The following is a 17,990-nucleotide window of genomic DNA, read 5'->3' on the forward strand; positions in this document are numbered from 1 at the left end:
TCCAGTCTCTCTCTCACTCTTTCTCCCTCTCCGTTTCTCTCTCTCATTTGCACTTTGTCTTTCTCTCTCTGTCATCCCCTCTTGCTTCTCTCCCCACGTAGTCTCTTGGGCTGGGTGGGATCCAGGTGGCTGCAGTCCAGGCCCTGGGGCGCCGCCGGCCAAGAGACTCAGCAGATGCCCGCAGCAAGTTGCACGAGTCATGGAACTTCTCCTCCTCTGCTCTCTTCCCAGCGCCAGTCCCTGCGCTCTTCTTCTATGCAGAGCCAGGCTGGGGAGAGCAATCCACACGTCCCCCCACCCCCCCCCCGTCCCGGGCAACTGGCTGCCTGGCTGGGTGGCACAGGCTCCTGGCCCTGACGCCCTCACACTCTTCTGCTCAGCTCCAACTTACAGGTGTCCATGGCCTGCCGTCCTCCGAGGGTGGCAAGACACGCCCGAGTGGCATGGAAGGTTTGGAGCTTGGCGGCCGGTGGCCTGAGTGGCTCTGGCTGCATGGCCACATTCGAGGAGAGCGTTCCAGCCGCCACTCTGCTGGGTGCCAGCGATCTGCAACAATGTGGAGCTGTGCTTGCTGCTCTCTCTTTCTCTCTGACTTTTCTCAGTTTCTCTTTCCTCTCTGCTGGTCTTTCCCTGCCTCTGCCAGCCACCTACACTGCTGTTCTCCCCTCTCCTCCTGCCCCTAGGGAGCGGCCAGTAGGAGTGGAGCTTAGCTTCTTTCTTCCGCTGAGAAGAGGGGAAAGGGAAGTTCTGACTATTTTTCCTACTGCCAGAGGAGTGTGTGAGGTTCAGTCTCCCCCTAATGGGAATTTTTCACCTTTTTGTAACCTCTAAGACATCCCGACTAAGGAATACTTCATCACTCCCAGTGGCTTTTCTTCCCTTACTCCTAACTAAGGAATGCCTTACTGCCCCTGTGGCTCCTCTTTCCTTGGTATGTCCTAACCAAGGAATGCTTCACCGCCCCGCTGCTTTTCTTTTCTTAGTCCTGACCACCAAGGAAATACTTTACCGGCTCCTCTGGCATTTCCTTCCTTGGTTCATGCATGAGGTTGCCTGGTCCATGTGGTATATGAGGGTCTTTACTCCAGGTCACTGGCTGGTTTCTTCCTGCATTGCTGAGAGTCGGGTTTATTTGTCACACTGAGTAGATCTTGATTCCTTACCCCCGAGGCTCCTGCAAGGAGGCAGTGGGGTGCCTCCTCATGAGAGAGGACTGGAGACCCCCCAGAGGAGAATGGCTCTCCATATGGGCCACCATTTTGTTATAAGTAAAATGTTTAAGGCCGGGCGCGGTGGCTCAAGCCTGTAATCCCAGCACTTTGGGAGGCCGAGACGGGCGGATCACGAGGTCAGGAGTTCGAGACCATCCTGGCTAACACGGTGAAACCCCGTCTCTACTAAAAAATACAAAAAACTAGCCGGGCGAGGTGGCGGGCGCCTGTAGTCCCGGCTACTCGGGAGGCTGAGGCAGGAGAATGGCGTAAAAACCCGGGAGGCAGAGCTTGCAGTGAGCTGAGATCCGGCCACTGCACTCCAGCCTGGGCAACACAGCGAGACTCCGTCTCAAAAAAAAAAAAAAAAAAAAAAAAAGTAAAATGTTTATTCAGAAATAGAATGCTTGTTCCTCAGTACCACAAGGAAAAATCAGGATTCAGACAAAAGTTTTCTAAGCAAGGCAAATTTACATTCTGCACAAGGCTGCTCCTTGCAGATGGGATAGTGGCAAGAGCACAGCTGAATAAAGGAGGAAAGTAATTTTTATCCCTTAAGCAGCTTGTCCCTGCTACTTGTCTCCATTGCCTGGAGCCAGACCTCACAATTTAAACTGAACCTGATTGGCTTACAACTTAAAACTTTTCTAAATAGGTAAAAGCAATGGAGAACAAAGGAAAAGAGGAAGTTCCTTATGAAAAGACTTAGAAAAGTAATAATATTCCCAAATAAGGAAGGGGCATAGCCTGTGAGCTGGGACATGACTGTAAGCACGTGCAGCACAGATATCCTGATTAAAGTACAAGGATATAGGGTGTACTATGTGCCTGTGAGCATGTGTAGCACAAATATGTTGGTCTCGAACTGCTGACCTCACGTGATCCACCCACCTCTGCCTTCCAAAGTGTTGGGAATTACAGGCGTGAGCCACCACACCTGGCCAGGCACTTTATTCTGTAGATTTAGAAACATATAAGACATGTATATACAGAAACATATACAAACACAAAGGCTTATACACATGTCTAATTAATGTCCATTTGTGAGTATGTATTGAAAAAAAGGCCCCAAAGAAAAGTATGTAAGAGGTCATTACCTTACTCATTCGCCTCAAGACACAGAAATTCAATGAACTCAGCCCATGTGATTCTAGTCAGCCAGTTAGCTCAGCCCAAGTGATTCCAATCAGCCAATTAAATTAGCCCAAGTGATACCAATTAGGCAATTATATCACCATAGGTGAATTGAATTAGCCAATTAGATTAGCCCAAGGTGATTCCAATCAGCCAATTTTCTTAGCCTAGGTACATTCAATCAGCCAATTATCTAAGTAGTGACTACAGATTTAACAAAGCAGGCCCAAACTAGTGGATGTGAAGAGCACATACATACATCAAGAAGGAATGCAGGATGCTGAAATGCACACCTGAACAGCATGTATAATGTGGCTTTGCTGTCAGCTCATTTCTGAGGCCTATGCTACTGAAGGTGAAGGTTATTTTGTTTATACAAACAATATTGTACAAATATGTTTCATTCTGAAATGCTATTGAGTAAAAGAGATTGGAAGTAATTACATACCTGCATAATGTGTATATGCCAAGTGATTGAAAATGGTCTTTTGGGGAATATTTCTTGTATACATATTTACATAGACATACTCATCCTGTATGTAAGTTTAAAAAAAATCTATTTACCTGGCCAGGTGCAGTGGCTCATGCCTGTAATCCCAGCAATTTGGGAGGCCAAGGTGGGTGGATCACCTGAGGCGGGGAGTTCAAGACCAGCCTGACCAATATGGAGAAACCCTGTCTCTACTGAAAATATGAAAATTAGTCAGGTATGGTTGCACAGACCTGTGATCCCAGTTACTTGGGAGGCTGAGGCAGGAGAAGTGCTTGAACCCAGTAGGCGGAGGTTACACTGACCCAAACTGCACCATTGCACTCCAGCCTGGGCAACAAGAGTGAAACTCCATCTCAAAAAAAAAAAAAAAAAAAAAAATTATATTTACCTATGTGTGTATATATACACCAATATATCAATATTTTTATTTATATTTATAGAGAATAAAGATGTAGAATGAATATGGAAGTATTGATAAATATTGGTACTAATAGTAATATAGAAAGAAACTTTCATACATGTATAAACTTAATTGCCTTATAAACTATATCCAGAATAGTACACAAATAGAGGTATGCTCTGACATCCACTCTGCTGCATTTAACATAAAAGAAGAAAGCACTGGACTTTGTTGTTGATTTCTGTAAGATGTCAATGCACTAAGGCCATGGGAGTCATGAACTGTCATGTCAAGGTTGACCCCTACTCTATGTTGTATATATGGCCAGAGATAAAGCAGCCCAAGTCCAAAGGCACACACCTACATTTGACAATGCTTATTCTTCTTCATTAGAACTTCCATCAGGACAAGGGTCCTTGTTTTTGTCTTTGTGGCTAAAGAAGGGGCCTTTTTTTTTTTTTTTTTTTTTTTTTTGAGATGGAGTCTTGCTCTGTTGCCCAGGCTGGAGTGCAATGGCATGATCTTGGCTCACTGCAACCTCCACCTCCAAGGCTCAAGCAATTCTCCCACCTCAGCCTCCCCAGTAGCTGGGATTACAGGCATGCATCACCATGCATAAATTTTCTTTGGCCCCTATTTTTATTAATTTCTCCTTTTCAGCAGAAGAAAAGATAGGAACTGCAGTTGGGGGAGGAAGGCAAGGGGTTAAGAGAAAAACAGGCATTTGAGAAGAAACAGCAGCCTGTTTGGCTATTTGATCTGCAAGGTTATTCCCTGAGCTTTCAAAGGAGGTCTTTTTTTGGTGTCCTGGAACATGGACAATAGCGATTTCTTCTGGCAGCTGGAGATTATCTAATACTTTGATGATTATACCTTTGTGGACCAGGTCTTGGCCTTTACTATTAATAAGACCTTGTTCAGTCGGAAATTTTCCTAAAGGTATGAGCTACTCCAAAGGCATATTTGGAATCAGCATAAATTGTCCCTTCTGGATTTTGCAAGTGCTTTACAGCTTGATTTAGTGCAAACAATTCACATGTTTGAGCGGACCAATTGTTAGGCAATCTTCCTGACTCTATCTCTGCGAGAGCTTCGCCATCAATTACTGAATGTCCGTTATGCCTTTTTCCTTCAATCACTCGAGAAGAGCCATCTAGGATTAGGTCTTGTCCCGTTTTGAAAGGGGCCTTAAATCAGGCCTGACTTGTGTGTGAGAATTAATTAGATCTAAACACTTATGTTCTGGCCCTTTTTGATTTGGGTTCCCTGTTGGGAAACCTGCTGGGTTAAGTGAATTGTCACTGGTTAATGTTAAGTCATCTCTTTTTAATAAGATAGCTAGATACTTAAAAATTCTTGAGTCGGTGAGCCATCTCCCTGCTTTTTGGTTCTAGATAGTTGTAACTTGATGGGGTGTGCTCACAATTAAGTTTCCTCCAAAGGTTACTTCCTACTTTCTTCAGTTAACATGGTGGTAGCTGCAATGTATTGAACACATTCGGGCCATCCAAAGGTTAGTGGATCTAAAACTTTTGATAGGAAGGCTACAGGTTGCCGATGCCCCCAGTGTTCCTGGGTAAGTGCTCCTAGAGCTACCCCTCGTTCACATTAACGACAAAGTGAAATGCTTTCTCTAGGGAAAGTAAGGCTAGAACAGGGCAAGTTACAAGTTGATGTTTAAGTTCCTCAACCTGGTGTATCTCTTCAGAATTCTGCAGAAGGTTAGGCTTTTCTTGGGTAAGCTTTAGGTAGAAAGGCTTTATCCTTAGGGTGTATAAGTCAATTCATAAGCAACAATACCCAACTAATCCTAGAAATTTTCTTAGGCAAAGGCAATGACACGATTCCTTCAACTTGTTCAGGCCCTATCCTTCATTTGCCTTTACTTATTAAGTATCCCAAGTACTTCACTTCTGGATCTACAAATTGAAGCTTTCCCTTTGAAACTCATAACCCTCCTCCTTGCAAACAGTTAAGGACATGGATGGAAAAATCAGTCACTCGTTCTACAGCCTCACCAGTCATAAGAAGATCATTTACATAATACCTCACCAGTCATAAGAAGATCGTTTACATAATAGAGCAAACATATGTGTTTGGGGGTAGAAATCCATTCTAGAACCTGTTCTAAAATTTGGCCAAAGAGGTTAGGGGAATCTGTGAACTCTTGGGACAAAACTGTCCATGGGTACTATTGCTTCCATCCAGAATGAGGATCTTCCCATTCGAAAGCAATTATGTCCTGGCTGTTTTCAGCCAAGGGGCATGCCCAGAAGGTATCTTTTAAGTCTATTACTGTAAACCATTGATGGTCACATGGGATTTTGCTGAGGATGGTGCAACGATTAGGACAATGGGATGAGTAGTTTGGACTATTTGGCTGATAGCTCTGAGGTCAGGTACTAGTTGATATGACCCATCTGATTTCTTTACAGGCAGTATTGGGGTGTTATAAGGGGACAAACAGGGTTCAAAGAGCCCGTCCTGAATGAGACCTTCAATTATGGGCTTCAAGCCTATTCTGCCTGCTAGGGGAATGGGATAGTGCTTTCTTCTTACTATTTTCCTAGGGGTTTTAAACTTTATGTGTATCGAAGGGACTTGAAGTCTTCCCCAATTTCTTTCTCTTGACCAGACATCAGGATGAATGTATTTTTCATCCACGGTGATAAGTAGGTTTAATGAGGTGAGGAATCCCTCTGTGCCAACATGTAAGCCTATAACTAGTTTAGCATTAAGTCCCTTCCTAATTGATTAATTCCTGACTCAGGTAAGGGATTAATAAAAATATGAGTTGTTCGGTTTTCGTATCTGACTTCTGCTTCCTCTGGGATTTTGGCTTTAAATCCTTCTCCCTTTACCCCTGAAACAAAAAGTTCTTCCAAGGAGCAGGTGATATCAGATGGAGGGAAACAAACAGAGGAGCGGGCTGCTTCTGAATCTACTAAAAAGGTTATGAGCTCATATTTTTGCCCTACCTCTAAATTTACCAAGAGCTTTTGGTGGGATTCGAGAGAAAAAAAGTCATAGCCCCTGACCCCCCATTCTTCCTCAAAAGTCATGAGTGGAATAACTTCTTTCCTTCTCCCAGTCGGAACATTCCCTCTTGAAGTGACCTTCTCTACCACATTTAAAACACTCATCCTGTCCTTCCTCTTTTCCTACTCTAGGATTCTTTGGTTTTGCTTCCCTACGCCCTTTATAGGGTGTGACAGATGAAGGCTTGGATCCTTCACAGGTTTTGGCCCCCTGGAAGCTTTGTTTAGAAGTGTGTGGGTTTGGAGCCCCCTGCTGGAAGGTGGATAACATCATTTTTGCCTTCTGGTTTTGCTTCTCCTTCATCCCTCCTCACATATACTCTCTGAGCTTCTCTGAGAAGATCACTCATAGGATGGTCTTTCCAATTCTCTATCTTTTGTAATATTTTTGAGATATCTGGCCAACCATTGGTGACAAAATGAAGCTTTAGCATTTTGCGCCCTAGTGGGTCTTCTAAATCTAAGTCTGCATATGTTCTCATTACTCGTTCAGTCTATCTACGAATTCCATAGGCCCTTCATCGTTCCCTTGTTGAATGTTGAATGCTCGGGAAAGATTGCATTTTTTGGGGGAGTACTGACTCCCGAATTTATTATCATTTCCCTGAGGTCTTGCATATTTTCCCAGTGAGCTGCATTGTTATTATCCCACTGGGGGTCTTGGGTGGGGAATTTTTGGTCCACAGCTGGAACGTTTTGACCAAGAGGATGTTCATGTTCCCAGACTATCATAGCAGCCCTATGGATCATGCTCCTTTCTTCCCCTGAAAAGAGGATGTCCAGGATGGACATTAACTCAGCCCAAGTGTACAACTGAGGTCCTAACAATTTGCCAATTTGATCTGCCACCCCTTAAGTGTCATCTAACAGTGGCTTGAGTTCTTGTTTTAAATTTTGAACTTCTGAGCTAGTTAAGGGAGCATTCATGAAGCCAATGGCCCCCCTCCTTGGGATACCTCCCTTAAGGGGAAGAGAGTTGGGGCTGACTCCTTAGAGGCAAGAGGAAAAGGGAAATTCTGAATATCCTTTTTACATTGTTCTACCTCACATTGGAGTCCTTTTAGGGAATGGTACTTAGACTGGTAAGGAGCAGGCTCATGGGATGACAATTCTCAAGAATCAGGCTTGTAAGGAGGAGAGGATTTGGAGCCGGGTCTGGGGCAGCTTTGAGGAAGAATAGGGGGGTCAGGGGCTTTGTCTTTTTTCTTTCAAATCCCATCAAGAGCTCTTGGTAAATTTAGAGGATTCAGAAGCAGCCCACTCCTCTGTTTGTTTCCCTCCATCTGATATCACCTGCTCCTTGGAAGAACTTTCTGTTTCAGGGGTAAAGGGAGCCCCAGGAGGTCCCTGAGGAGAGGGATTGGGGGGTACTGAGCAGAAGAAGATGGTCTAGGGGATCCCATGCATTGGAGTCTTTAGGCATTGGAACTAGCTTTCAGAGGTGCTAGATCAGGGTTTCCCCCGGTTGTCTTTAAAGGACAAAGGAGGACAGGTCCTTGTCTCCAATAAAGAGTATAGTCCAGCTCTTCTTGAGTGACCGGACTTTTATCATTCACATATTGAATTAAAAGCCAACACATCACATCCTCATTTGACCCAAACTTTGGCCAGAAGACTAAGGTTTGAGGATGGGTTCTTGGGTCCAAATAAAACAGCAACATTTTATCATTTGTTTCTTTTCCCTATGTCCTTTTTTTTTTTTTTTTTCTTTTTTTTTGAGACGGAGTCTAGCTCTGTCGCCCAGGCTGGAGTGCAGTGGCCGGATCTCAGCTCACTGCAAGCTCCGCCTCCCGGGTTCACGCCATTCTCCTGCCTCAGCCTCCCGAGTAGCTGGGACTACAGGCGCCCGCCACCTCGCCCGGCTAGTTTTTTGTATTTTTTTAGTAGAGACGGGGTTTCACCGTGTTAGCCAGGATGGTCTCGATCTCCCGACCTCGTGATCCGCCCGTCTCGGCCTCCCAAAGTGCTGGGATTACAGGCTTGAGCCACCGCGCCCGGCCGATTCTTACTTCTCTTATAGTTGTAATAGTTTTACTAATTCTTGTTGGGTGTTGTGTTGTACCCTGCATCTGTGGGCTAGTACAAAGACTTATAAAAACAACGCTTACTAAAATCTCCCTTAGTTCTCCTCCACCTTATTCAGAAAAACTTTTCCTTTTAAAAGATCAAGTCAAACAACAAAGCAAAGGTATGTTTAAAAAGTTTTAAAAAGGCCGGGCGCGGTGGCTCAAGCCTGTAATCCCAGCACTTTGGGAGGCCGAGGTGGGCGGATCATGACGTCAGAAGATCGAGACCATCCTGGCTAACATGGTGAAACCCCGTCTCTACTAAAAAAATACAAAAAACTAGCGGGGCGAGGTGGCGGGCGCCTGTAGTTTCAGCTACTGGGGAGGCTGAGGCAGGAGAATGGCGTGAACCTGGGAGACGGAGCTTGCAGTGAACCGAGATAGCGCCACTGCACTCCAGCCTGAGCAACAGAGCGAGACTCGGTCTCAAAAAAAAAAAAAAAAAAAAAAAAAAAAAAAAAAAGTTTTAAAAAGCGTGCGGTTGCGGTGGCTCACGCCTGTAATCCCAGCACTTTGGGAGGCTGATGCGGGCGGATCACCTGAAGTCAGAAGTTAGAGACCAGCCTGACAAATATGAAGAAACCCCGTCTATACTAAAAATACAAAATTAGCTGGGCGTGGTGACACATGCCTGTACTCCCAGCTACTCCGGAGGCTGAGGCAGGAGAATTGCTTGAACCTGGGAGGCATATGTTGTAGTGAGCCGCGATCGTGCCACTGCACTCCAGCCTGGGCAACAAGAGCAAAACTCCATCTCGAAAAAAAAGGTTTTTTTTTTTTTTTTTTTTTGAGACGGAGTCTCGCTCTGCCGCCCAGGCTGGAGTGCAGTGGCCGGATCTCAGCTCACTGCAAGCTCCGCCTCCCGGGTTCACGCCATTCTCCTGCCTCAGCCTCCCGAGTAGTTGGGACTACAGGCGCCCACCACCTCGCCCGGCTAGTTTTTTGTATTTTTAGTAGAGACGGGGTTTCACCGGGTTAGCCAGGATGGTCTCGATCCCCTGACTTCGTGATCCGCCCGTCTCGGCCTCCCAAAGTGCTGGGATTACAGGCTTGAGCCACCGCGCCCGGCCTGTTTTTTTTTTTTTTTAATTATAAAAATTAAAAGGGGGAAATTGTAAAATACAATAAAATTCCTCTTCAAAGGTTTAGTCTGTTAACTTCCTTGTTCTTTGTTCTCAGACTCAACTTTCTTGTTCTCCATGCCTCCTTACCCCTAGTTACTGTAACAACCTTGCTTCCCATCAGCTCTAATCAATAACTCACATCTGTTCCCTTGATTACTCACTCTGCACCCCTTTCCACCCTTCAGAACCAAAAGTCCTAGCACTGTGACTTATACATGCCCCTTCCCTTCCTTATTTGGAAAAACATTTACAAATAGCCAATTGGGTCAGTTTAGATTGTGCGGTCCAACCCCAGCCCATGGGGCAGTAACACAGAGGTAGAGACTTTACGTTAAAAAAATAAACCCTTTCCCTCCTTTGTTCAGGGTGCTCTTGCGAATCGTGATTAACGCAAATAAAAATCTTCTGCAGAAGTAAATTGCCTTACTAAAAAAACTTTTGCCTGAGTACTGGTTTCACTTTGCGCCACCGTATATTTTACTTCCAACAGTATTATTAATATGACAACAAAATACTTCTGTTCACCGTCTCAATAACATTCAAAAAGAGAGAGTAAAAAAGAGAGAATTTTCCCATGCTCTGAGGTGGACGTGGCTCAGCTCAGGGAGGAAGCCCTGTTGAAAAGGCTGCAACTTATGCTGTTACTTTTCTTCACTCAGCCCAGCATCTGATCACATCTTCTGTCACTCAGGGCCTGAGGGGGGCGGAGCCTTAAGCATTATCCAATCAGGGACGCTGGGCTGGAAACGTCCAATCAGGCACGCAGCCTGAGCGAACAGCCCCGCATCTGATCACGTCTTCTGTCACTCAGGGCCTGAGGGGTCGGGGCCTTAAGCATTGGATCCAATCAGGGACGCTGGGCTAGAAACGTCCAATCAGGCACGCAGCCGGAGCGAACAGGGCGGCTTCTGGTTTGGCGGGTCCTTTGTCTCTGGGCGCAGCCGGAGCTCCTCGTCTCCTGTTTACTGCTCTGTGTCCTGTACTCCTAGAGGCCCAGCCTCTGTGGCCCTGTGATCTGCAGGTATTGTGAGATCCACAGCTGAGACACCAGGACCCCTGGAAGCCTAGAAATGGTGAGAGTGCCGGTCGGACATCCCAAGCGAAGGGCAGGGGCTGGTTGGAACTGGTGGAAAGTGACGGTGGCGGGACTCAGGTATCCCCTTAGTCAGCTCCACAATTTGCGCCCCGAGTTCTTCTTGCCCAGCTGGGCCTCTGTTCCCTTCAGCCAAAAGATGGCGGCTGCGCTGACAGCCCAGCCCCCAGGCGTCCTGTCTCTTCACTGCGCGGTGACTGTGCCCTGGCCTCGAGCCCTCTCTGGGCAGCTCTGCCCCCGCAGCGCCGCTTCTGTCCCAGATTGTGCAGGGAACACGGGAAGAGTCGTCAGGGGAGAATCCTGACTCGGAGTGCGGGTTCACGAATGGGAAGAGCTTTAGTGCCTTGGGTTCACAGTTTCTCTTTTCTATTAAAAATTTATGGGGCTGGGCGCGGTGGCTCATTCCGGTAATCCCAGCACTTTGGGAGGCCGAGGCAGGCGGATCACTTGAGGTAAGGAGTTGTTAGGACAAACTAAGCTCCTCCTCAAAGACTTAACTTCCTGGTCATAAGTTGTAAAAATTGTAAATCAACCCTACCTCTTCTTCCGCCTTCTCCTTTTCTCAAAACATCGCGCGTTTATCCTATTTGGAAAAAGTTTGTATCTAGCCCAACCGGGATCAGCTTAGATTGTGCAGTCCGACCCCAGCCTATATGGGAAGGACACAAAAATAGGAACAGCGTTAGGGTTAAATACCCCTTCCTGGCCCAGCGCGGTGGCTCATGCCTGTAATCCTAGCACTTTGTGAGGCCGTGGCGGGTGGATCACAAAGTCAGGCGTTGTAGGCCAGCCTGGCCAACATGGTGAAACGCCGTCTCTACTAAAAATACAAAAATTAGCCGGAGTTGGTGGCAGGCGCCTTTAGTAATCCCAGCTACTTGGGAGGCTGAGGCACTAGACTGGCTTGAACCTGGGAGGCGGGGTGCAGTGAGCTTATATCTTGCCATTGTACTCCAGCCTTGGTGACAGAGTGAGACTCCGTCTAAAAAAAAAAAAAAGACATCTTAAAATGGCCTTCCCTTATGTAAAACTGTATTTAAGTAATTTCACGGATTTTTCAAACACTGAGTTTCAAAAACCAACTGAATAACTCTGACATGACAATTAAAGCTTGAACCTGGTGACTCCAAGCTAAGGCTAATATTAAGCCTGAAACAGGAGGGTTTTTTTTTTTTTTGGACAGAGTTTTGCGTTTTGCTCTTGTCGCCCAGGTGGAGTGCAATGGCGTGACCATGGCTCACTGAAACCTCCGCCTCCTGGGTTCAAGCGATTCTCCTGCCTCAGCCTCTCAAGTAGCTGGGATTACAGGCACGTACCATCATGCCTGGCTAATTTTGTATTTTTAGTAGAGACGGGTTTTCTCCATGTTGGTCAGGTTGGTCTCGAGCTCCCGACCTCAGGTGATCTGCCCGCCTTGGCCTCCTGAAGTGCTGGGATTACAGACGTGTTATTCTGAGAGAAGCTACAGAGCCTAAAAAGCTGGGGCCCCACAAGCAGATGCAGTTAAGGTTAAGATGAAAGGAAACTGGAAGGCTCTTTTTTTTTTTTTTTTTTTTTTTTTTTTTTTTTTTGAGACGTCCCCTGTCGCCCAGGCTGGAGTAAGCTCACTGCAAGCTCCGCCTCCCGGGTTCACGCCATTCTCCTACCTCAGCCTCCCGAGTAGCTGGAACTACAGGCACCCACCACCACGCCCAGCTAATTTTTAAAAATATTTTTTTAGTAGAGACGGGGTTTCACTGTGTTAGCCAGGATGATCAATCCTGACCTCGTGATCCACTCGCCTCGGGCTCCCAAAGTGCTCGGATTACAGCCATGAGCCACCATGCCTGGCCTTTGGGAGGATCTTACTGATGATGAAGTTGTTATTGTTTTGAGGAACATTTTAGACTTTGTAAAATAAAAACGTTAAATTTATGTTAAAAATGAATTTCAAAAAAGTATTACAGCAGGAGGAAGTACCAACTAACTATAAGATCTTTATGGCTTGCAAAAATGTAGGCAGAAAAGGGCTTTTCTCCCTAGGGAGGAGCAAATAAGATTAGAAAGGAGGTGGGAGGAGAATAGCACATGGAGGGTGAAAAAGTCAGATTTTACATCAGAGAATGTCTTACCCTGAAATCACGTTCTTAGGAGAGATGTAAAATGGGATGTATGTTGACTCAGAGTGAGGGTAGCTCAAAGTTCAGGAGCCTGAGGGAGAGAGATAAACTTAAGTAAAGTTTGATTAAGAAATATTTTATTTTATGCCTGGCCCAGTGGTTTATGCCGTAATCCCAGCACTTTGGGAGGCCAAGACGGGCAGGTCACTAGGTCAGGAGATTGATACCATCCTGGCCAACGTGGTGAAACTCTGTCGCTACTAAAAATACAAAAGTTAACTCGGTGTGGTGGCCCGCACCTGTATTCCCAGGTACTCAGGAGGCTGAGGCAGGAGAATTGCTAGAACCCGAGAAGCAGAGGTTGCGGTGAGCGAGATCAAGCCAGGGCACTCCATCCTGGAGACAGAGCGAGACTCTGTCTCAAAACAAACAAACAAGAAAACAAAAAAAATTTTACTTCAGACCAGGCACAGGCCGTGGTTCACACCTGTAATCTAGGCACTTTGGGAGGCAGAGGCAGGTGGATCATCTGAGGTCAGGAGTTCGAGACCAGCCTGGCCAACATGGTAGAACCCTGTGTCTACTACAAATACAAAAACTAGCCGAGTATGGTGGCGGGTGCCTGTAATCCTAGAAACTTGGGAGGCAGAGGCAGGAGAATTGCTTGAACCCTGCAGACAGAGGTTGCAGTGAGCAGAGATTGCGCCCCTGCACTCCAGCCTGGGCAACAGAGCGAGATTCTGGCTCAAAAAAAAAAAAAAAGAAATATTTTATTTTGACCACTGAAGACAAATTCAGCTGATATTTTAAAATGAGAAATAGGAGGAAATGTGCAGAGTGTGTGTCTGGCTGTGTGATAGGTAAGAAAAGAGCAATATCTAAGTCATAAGGGGAAGAGTATTTCTTTCTATAAACTATTTCTGGAGCACACAAACGATGGAGAATTTTATTTTTATTTTTATTATTTTTTTTTTTGAGGCGGATTTTTGCTCTGTCTCCCAGGCTGGAGTGCAGTGGCACGATCTTGGCTCACTGCAACCTCCGCCTCCCGGGTTCAAGCGATTCTCCTGCCTCAGTCTCCTAAGTAGCTGGGATTACAGGAGCCCGCCACCACGCCCGGCTAATTTTTGTATTTTTAGTAGAGATGGGGTTTCACAGTGTTGGCCAGGCTGGTCTAGAACTCCTGACCTTATGATCCACCCACCTCGGCCTCCCTAAGTGCTGGGATTACAGGCATGAGCCACCGTGCCCGGCCAGAGAATTTTATTAATCACAAATATTTTCCAGGATTATCTATGTGTTTCATCTTTCCCCATCTCTTTTCTTTGTTCTATGCATTTCTTCCTTTTGGCTTTTCCTGGGCTGCATCTTATATATGAAACCAGTAAACATAACTACAGTGTTTTGCTGAGTTCTGTGAGTAGCTCTACCAAATTACTGAATTTCACTGAGGTGATAGACCCCAATTTTTAAACAGTAGCTCAGAAGCGTAGATGGGCCCAGGGGGTTTGTTGCTGGCGTCTGCAGTGAGGACAGTGTTGTGGAACCAAGCCCTGAATCAGGGTCTGTGCTGACTCTGGGTAGTGTCAGAATTCCAATGTTAGACAATGAGTTGGTGTTGGAGAATTGTTTGATGTTCATCAAACTACAGATTTGGTGCCAGAAAAAAGATATAACGGAGGTCTGGCGTGGAAAAAAACTCTGGGTGTTTGGGAATGGGAGGCTCTGCTCTCCTGTACACAGGCCATCACACTGCCCATTGTCCTGCAATTCCATGTCTTCTCCCAGGGTGACAGATGACTGAAAACTTAGAGAAAAGGAGCTTCACTGTGGCATTTTTGATCTGTGTTTTGTGAAGAACCCACAAGTGTCTACAAGTCCCCTGGCATATCCCAACCCCCAGACACTGAATCTGCAGCAGCAACCTGTTTTCTCCACCAACCTAGGATCTGGACCACCTGTTCATAATCTCATCTTCCTGTATTCACACAGAAATAAATCAGTACAGCCCTACCTGGGTCACTCTCTGTAGCAAAAATCAGTCCTTTCACCTACATTGTGCTCTCTCCCACTCAGGGATTTATTTTTTTTCTTTTAGCTTTTATTTTTGGTTTGGGGTGCACATGTGGGTTTGTTATACAGCTAAAATTACATTACTGGGATTTGGCGTGCAGATTATTTTTTCACTGAGGTACTAAACATAGCACCAAACAGGTATCTTTTCTGATCCTCTTACTCCTCCCACCCTCCACCCTCAACTAGGCCTCAGTGTCTGTTGTTTTCTCTTTGTGTTTATGTGTTCTTATTATTTAGTTCTTACTTGTAAATAACAACATGCATTTGGTTTTCTGTTTCTGCATTAGTTTTCTAAGAATAATGGCCTCCAGCTTCATCAATGTTATTGCAAAGAACATGATCTTTTTTTAATGGCCACAGAGTATTCCATGATATTTATGTACCATATTTTGTTTTTACTGAATCTTTTACTTTATTTTTGGAGACAAGGTCTCACTTATGGCCCAGGCTCGAGTGCCATGGCATAATATTGGCTTACTTTAGCCTCAACCTCCCAGGCTCAAGGAATTCTCTCCTACCTCATCCTCCCAAGTAGCTGAAACTACATGTATGCATAACCACACCTGGCCAATTTTTCTTTTCTTTCTTTCTTTTTTTTTTTATTTTTATTTTTTGTGGAGACAGAATTTTGCCGTGTTGCCAGGCTGGTCTCAAACTTCTAAGCTCAGGCGATCCACCAACCTCAGTCTCTGCCTCCCAAAGTGCTGGGTTTACAGGTATGAGCCACCGCATCTGACCATACCATATTTTCTTTATCCATTCTACCATTGATAGGCATATATGGCCTGTCCATGTCTTTGCTGTTTTGAATAGTGCTGCAGTGAACATGCATGTGGATGTGTCTTTATAATAATTTATATTTGTTTGGGTATATACCCAATTATAAGGTTCCTAAGTCAAATGATAATTCTGTTTTTAGTTCTGTGAGGAATCGCCACACTGCTTTTTATAGTTGTTGAACTAATTTACACTCCCACCAGGAGAGTATAAGCATCTCCTTTCTCTGCAACCTTGCCAGCATCTGTTATTTTTTGACTTTTTAAAAATAGCCATTCTGACTGGTGTGAGGTGGTATCTCATTGTGGTTTTTCTTTAATTTCTCTAATGATTAGTGATGAACTTTTTTTCATATGCTTGTTAGTCACATGTATGCCTGCTTTTGAAAAGCATTTGTTTGTGGTTTTTTGTTTACTTTTTAATGGGGTTGTTTGGTTTTTTCTTGTAAAATTGTTTAAGTTCTTAATAAATTCTGGATATTAGACCTTTGTCAGAGGCAAAGTTTGTAAAGATTTTCTTTTATTCGGTAGATTTTCTGTTTACTCAGTTTCCTTTGCTGTGAAAACTTCTTTAGTTTAAATAGGTCCCATTTGTCAATTTTTGCTTTTGTTGCAGTTGCTTTTCGTAGCTTCCTCATGAAGTCTTTGCCAATTTCTGTGTCTAGAATGGTATTTCCTAGTTATCTTGCGGGGTTTCTTATAATTTTAAGTTTTTCATTTAAGTGTTTAATTTGTTTTGAATTGATTTTTGTATATAGTGTAATGAAGGGGTCCAGTTTCAGTCTTCTACATAGTGCTAAGTAGTTACTTCAGCACCATTTATGAAATAAATAACTCTTCCCACATTTCTCTTGTTAGCTTTGGCAAAAATCTGATGGTTGTAGGACGGCGGCATTATTTCTGGGCTCTCTATTCTGTTGCACTGGTCTTGTGCACTCATGGATTTTTTATAACACCTTCTCTCTTCTGCTTTTTCCCCCATAAACATTCTTTCAAGTGCATCTGTTGTGCAAAATTCAGGTGTCTAAGAGTTCAAAAATTCTTTAAAAAGTTCCAAAAGAATATTTTACTATTCTCTCTTTTCTTCAGGGTTTCAGATTATATGTAGATGTTTTCCTCTGCTTTTAAGAAAATATATGTAAATCATATTAACAGCTAAATGAACTTTTTGTAATTTTTTCTGACCCCAGATTGTCTTTATCTAGTACTTCAGATTTATTGCTTTGTTTTGGCTTCTGAAAAGTTTATTTTTTCCAGTTTTAGTCCTTTAAAGTAGACACAGATTTGTTTAGATAAAAGCTCATTTTAAGAGCACACAGAAGCTTAGCACAAGAATAGGATTAAATATAGCAATACCGAATGATAAAGACTAAAAGATACTAAGTTCCATTGACAGAAACCTGATTATTCAAGTTAATTATCCAATATTTGCAGACTGAAGTGCTTTGTATACTGCAAAAGCAAGAACAATTCAGTGCGTAAACTGAACAGTGGAGTCTGTAGTTGTAGCTTGCTTTCTATTTATTACTTCAGAACAATTAGCATAGTATGTGTAGTGTTTGCAGACAACCTGCATTCATGTAAATTAAACAGTATTTTCTTTTTTTTTTGAGACGGACTCTCACTCTGTTGCCCAGGCTGGAGTGTAGTGGCATGATCTCAGCTCACTGCAACTGCTCCCTCCCGGGTTCAAGTGATTCTCCTGCTTCAGCCTCCCAAATAACTGGGATTACATGCATCACCACATCTGGCTAAGCTTTCGTATTTTTAGCAGAGATGGGGTCTTACCATGTTCACCAGCTTGATCTTGAACTCCTGACCTCAGGTGATCACCTGCCACAGCCTTCCAACGTGCTGGAATTACAGGCGTGAGCCATAAACAGTAAACAATAGTATGAATATAAAGCCGCAATACTTACTTTGAATAAATCACTTAAATGGTTATTTTAATATTGTTATTTATACTTTTGAAATAGAAAGTGTTTTAACTGGTTTAGTTGCAATTTTTTAAAATGCTACATACATTACTACTAGTACATTAAAATATTCATACTTATTTATATCTAATATCCAAAGAAAATTTACTACCAAACTTTTAGAGCAGATATTAGTTTGACATGTTTATTACTTTATTCAATAGGGATAATTATGAGTAAACACAATTTTAGTATCTTTTATTTCACTAAATTGGAATGCTGCTCTTATAGGACAAATAAAGACGTGTGATGTGGCCACTAAAAACCATAATAGTTCTTCAGTTAACTATGTTGCAAGATCTAATATATTCCACTATATGAACACGGTCAGATTCTATTTCTTCATCAGAAAGTGTTGGAAGTTGACAGATGATTTCCATATGGAACCCCCATTCAATGGCTAGAAAATGAGACAGCAGCAGAGATGGAAAAGAAACTTTATAAAATTTTTTTGAAAATATGCCCTCTTTCTTCATAATGCTCATGTTTCTCATACTGAGAGTA

The 17,990-nt window shown here is 44.0% G+C and overlaps 1 protein-coding gene and 1 long non-coding RNA gene across 2 annotated transcripts in view; one reads left to right on the top strand and one right to left on the bottom strand.

Moving 5' to 3' along the window:
- The first annotated feature begins 10,273 nt into the window (after positions 1–10,273).
- The window catches only part of LOC139360240 (zinc finger protein 93-like), a 34,575-nt gene continuing 26,858 nt past the window's right edge, over positions 10,274–17,990 (top strand). Inside the window, exon 1 of the mRNA XM_071086631.1 lies at positions 10,274–10,539. Coding sequence (XP_070942732.1) covers positions 10,537–10,539 — 3 coding nt within the window. The 5' untranslated portion in view covers positions 10,274–10,536. The remainder of the gene's footprint in view (positions 10,540–17,990) is intronic.
- Positions 11,098–17,370, bottom strand: LOC139360255 (uncharacterized). Its single transcript, XR_011617530.1, has 3 exons — positions 17,299–17,370; positions 12,671–12,749; positions 11,098–11,208 (listed from the first exon to the last, which is right to left on the bottom strand). It is a non-coding gene; the product is annotated as an uncharacterized lncRNA (long non-coding RNA).

The sequence above is a fragment of the Macaca nemestrina genome, chromosome 20, assembly GCF_043159975.1.
Source record: "Macaca nemestrina isolate mMacNem1 chromosome 20, mMacNem.hap1, whole genome shotgun sequence".
In the NCBI taxonomy this organism is placed as follows: Eukaryota; Metazoa; Chordata; class Mammalia; order Primates; family Cercopithecidae; genus Macaca; species Macaca nemestrina.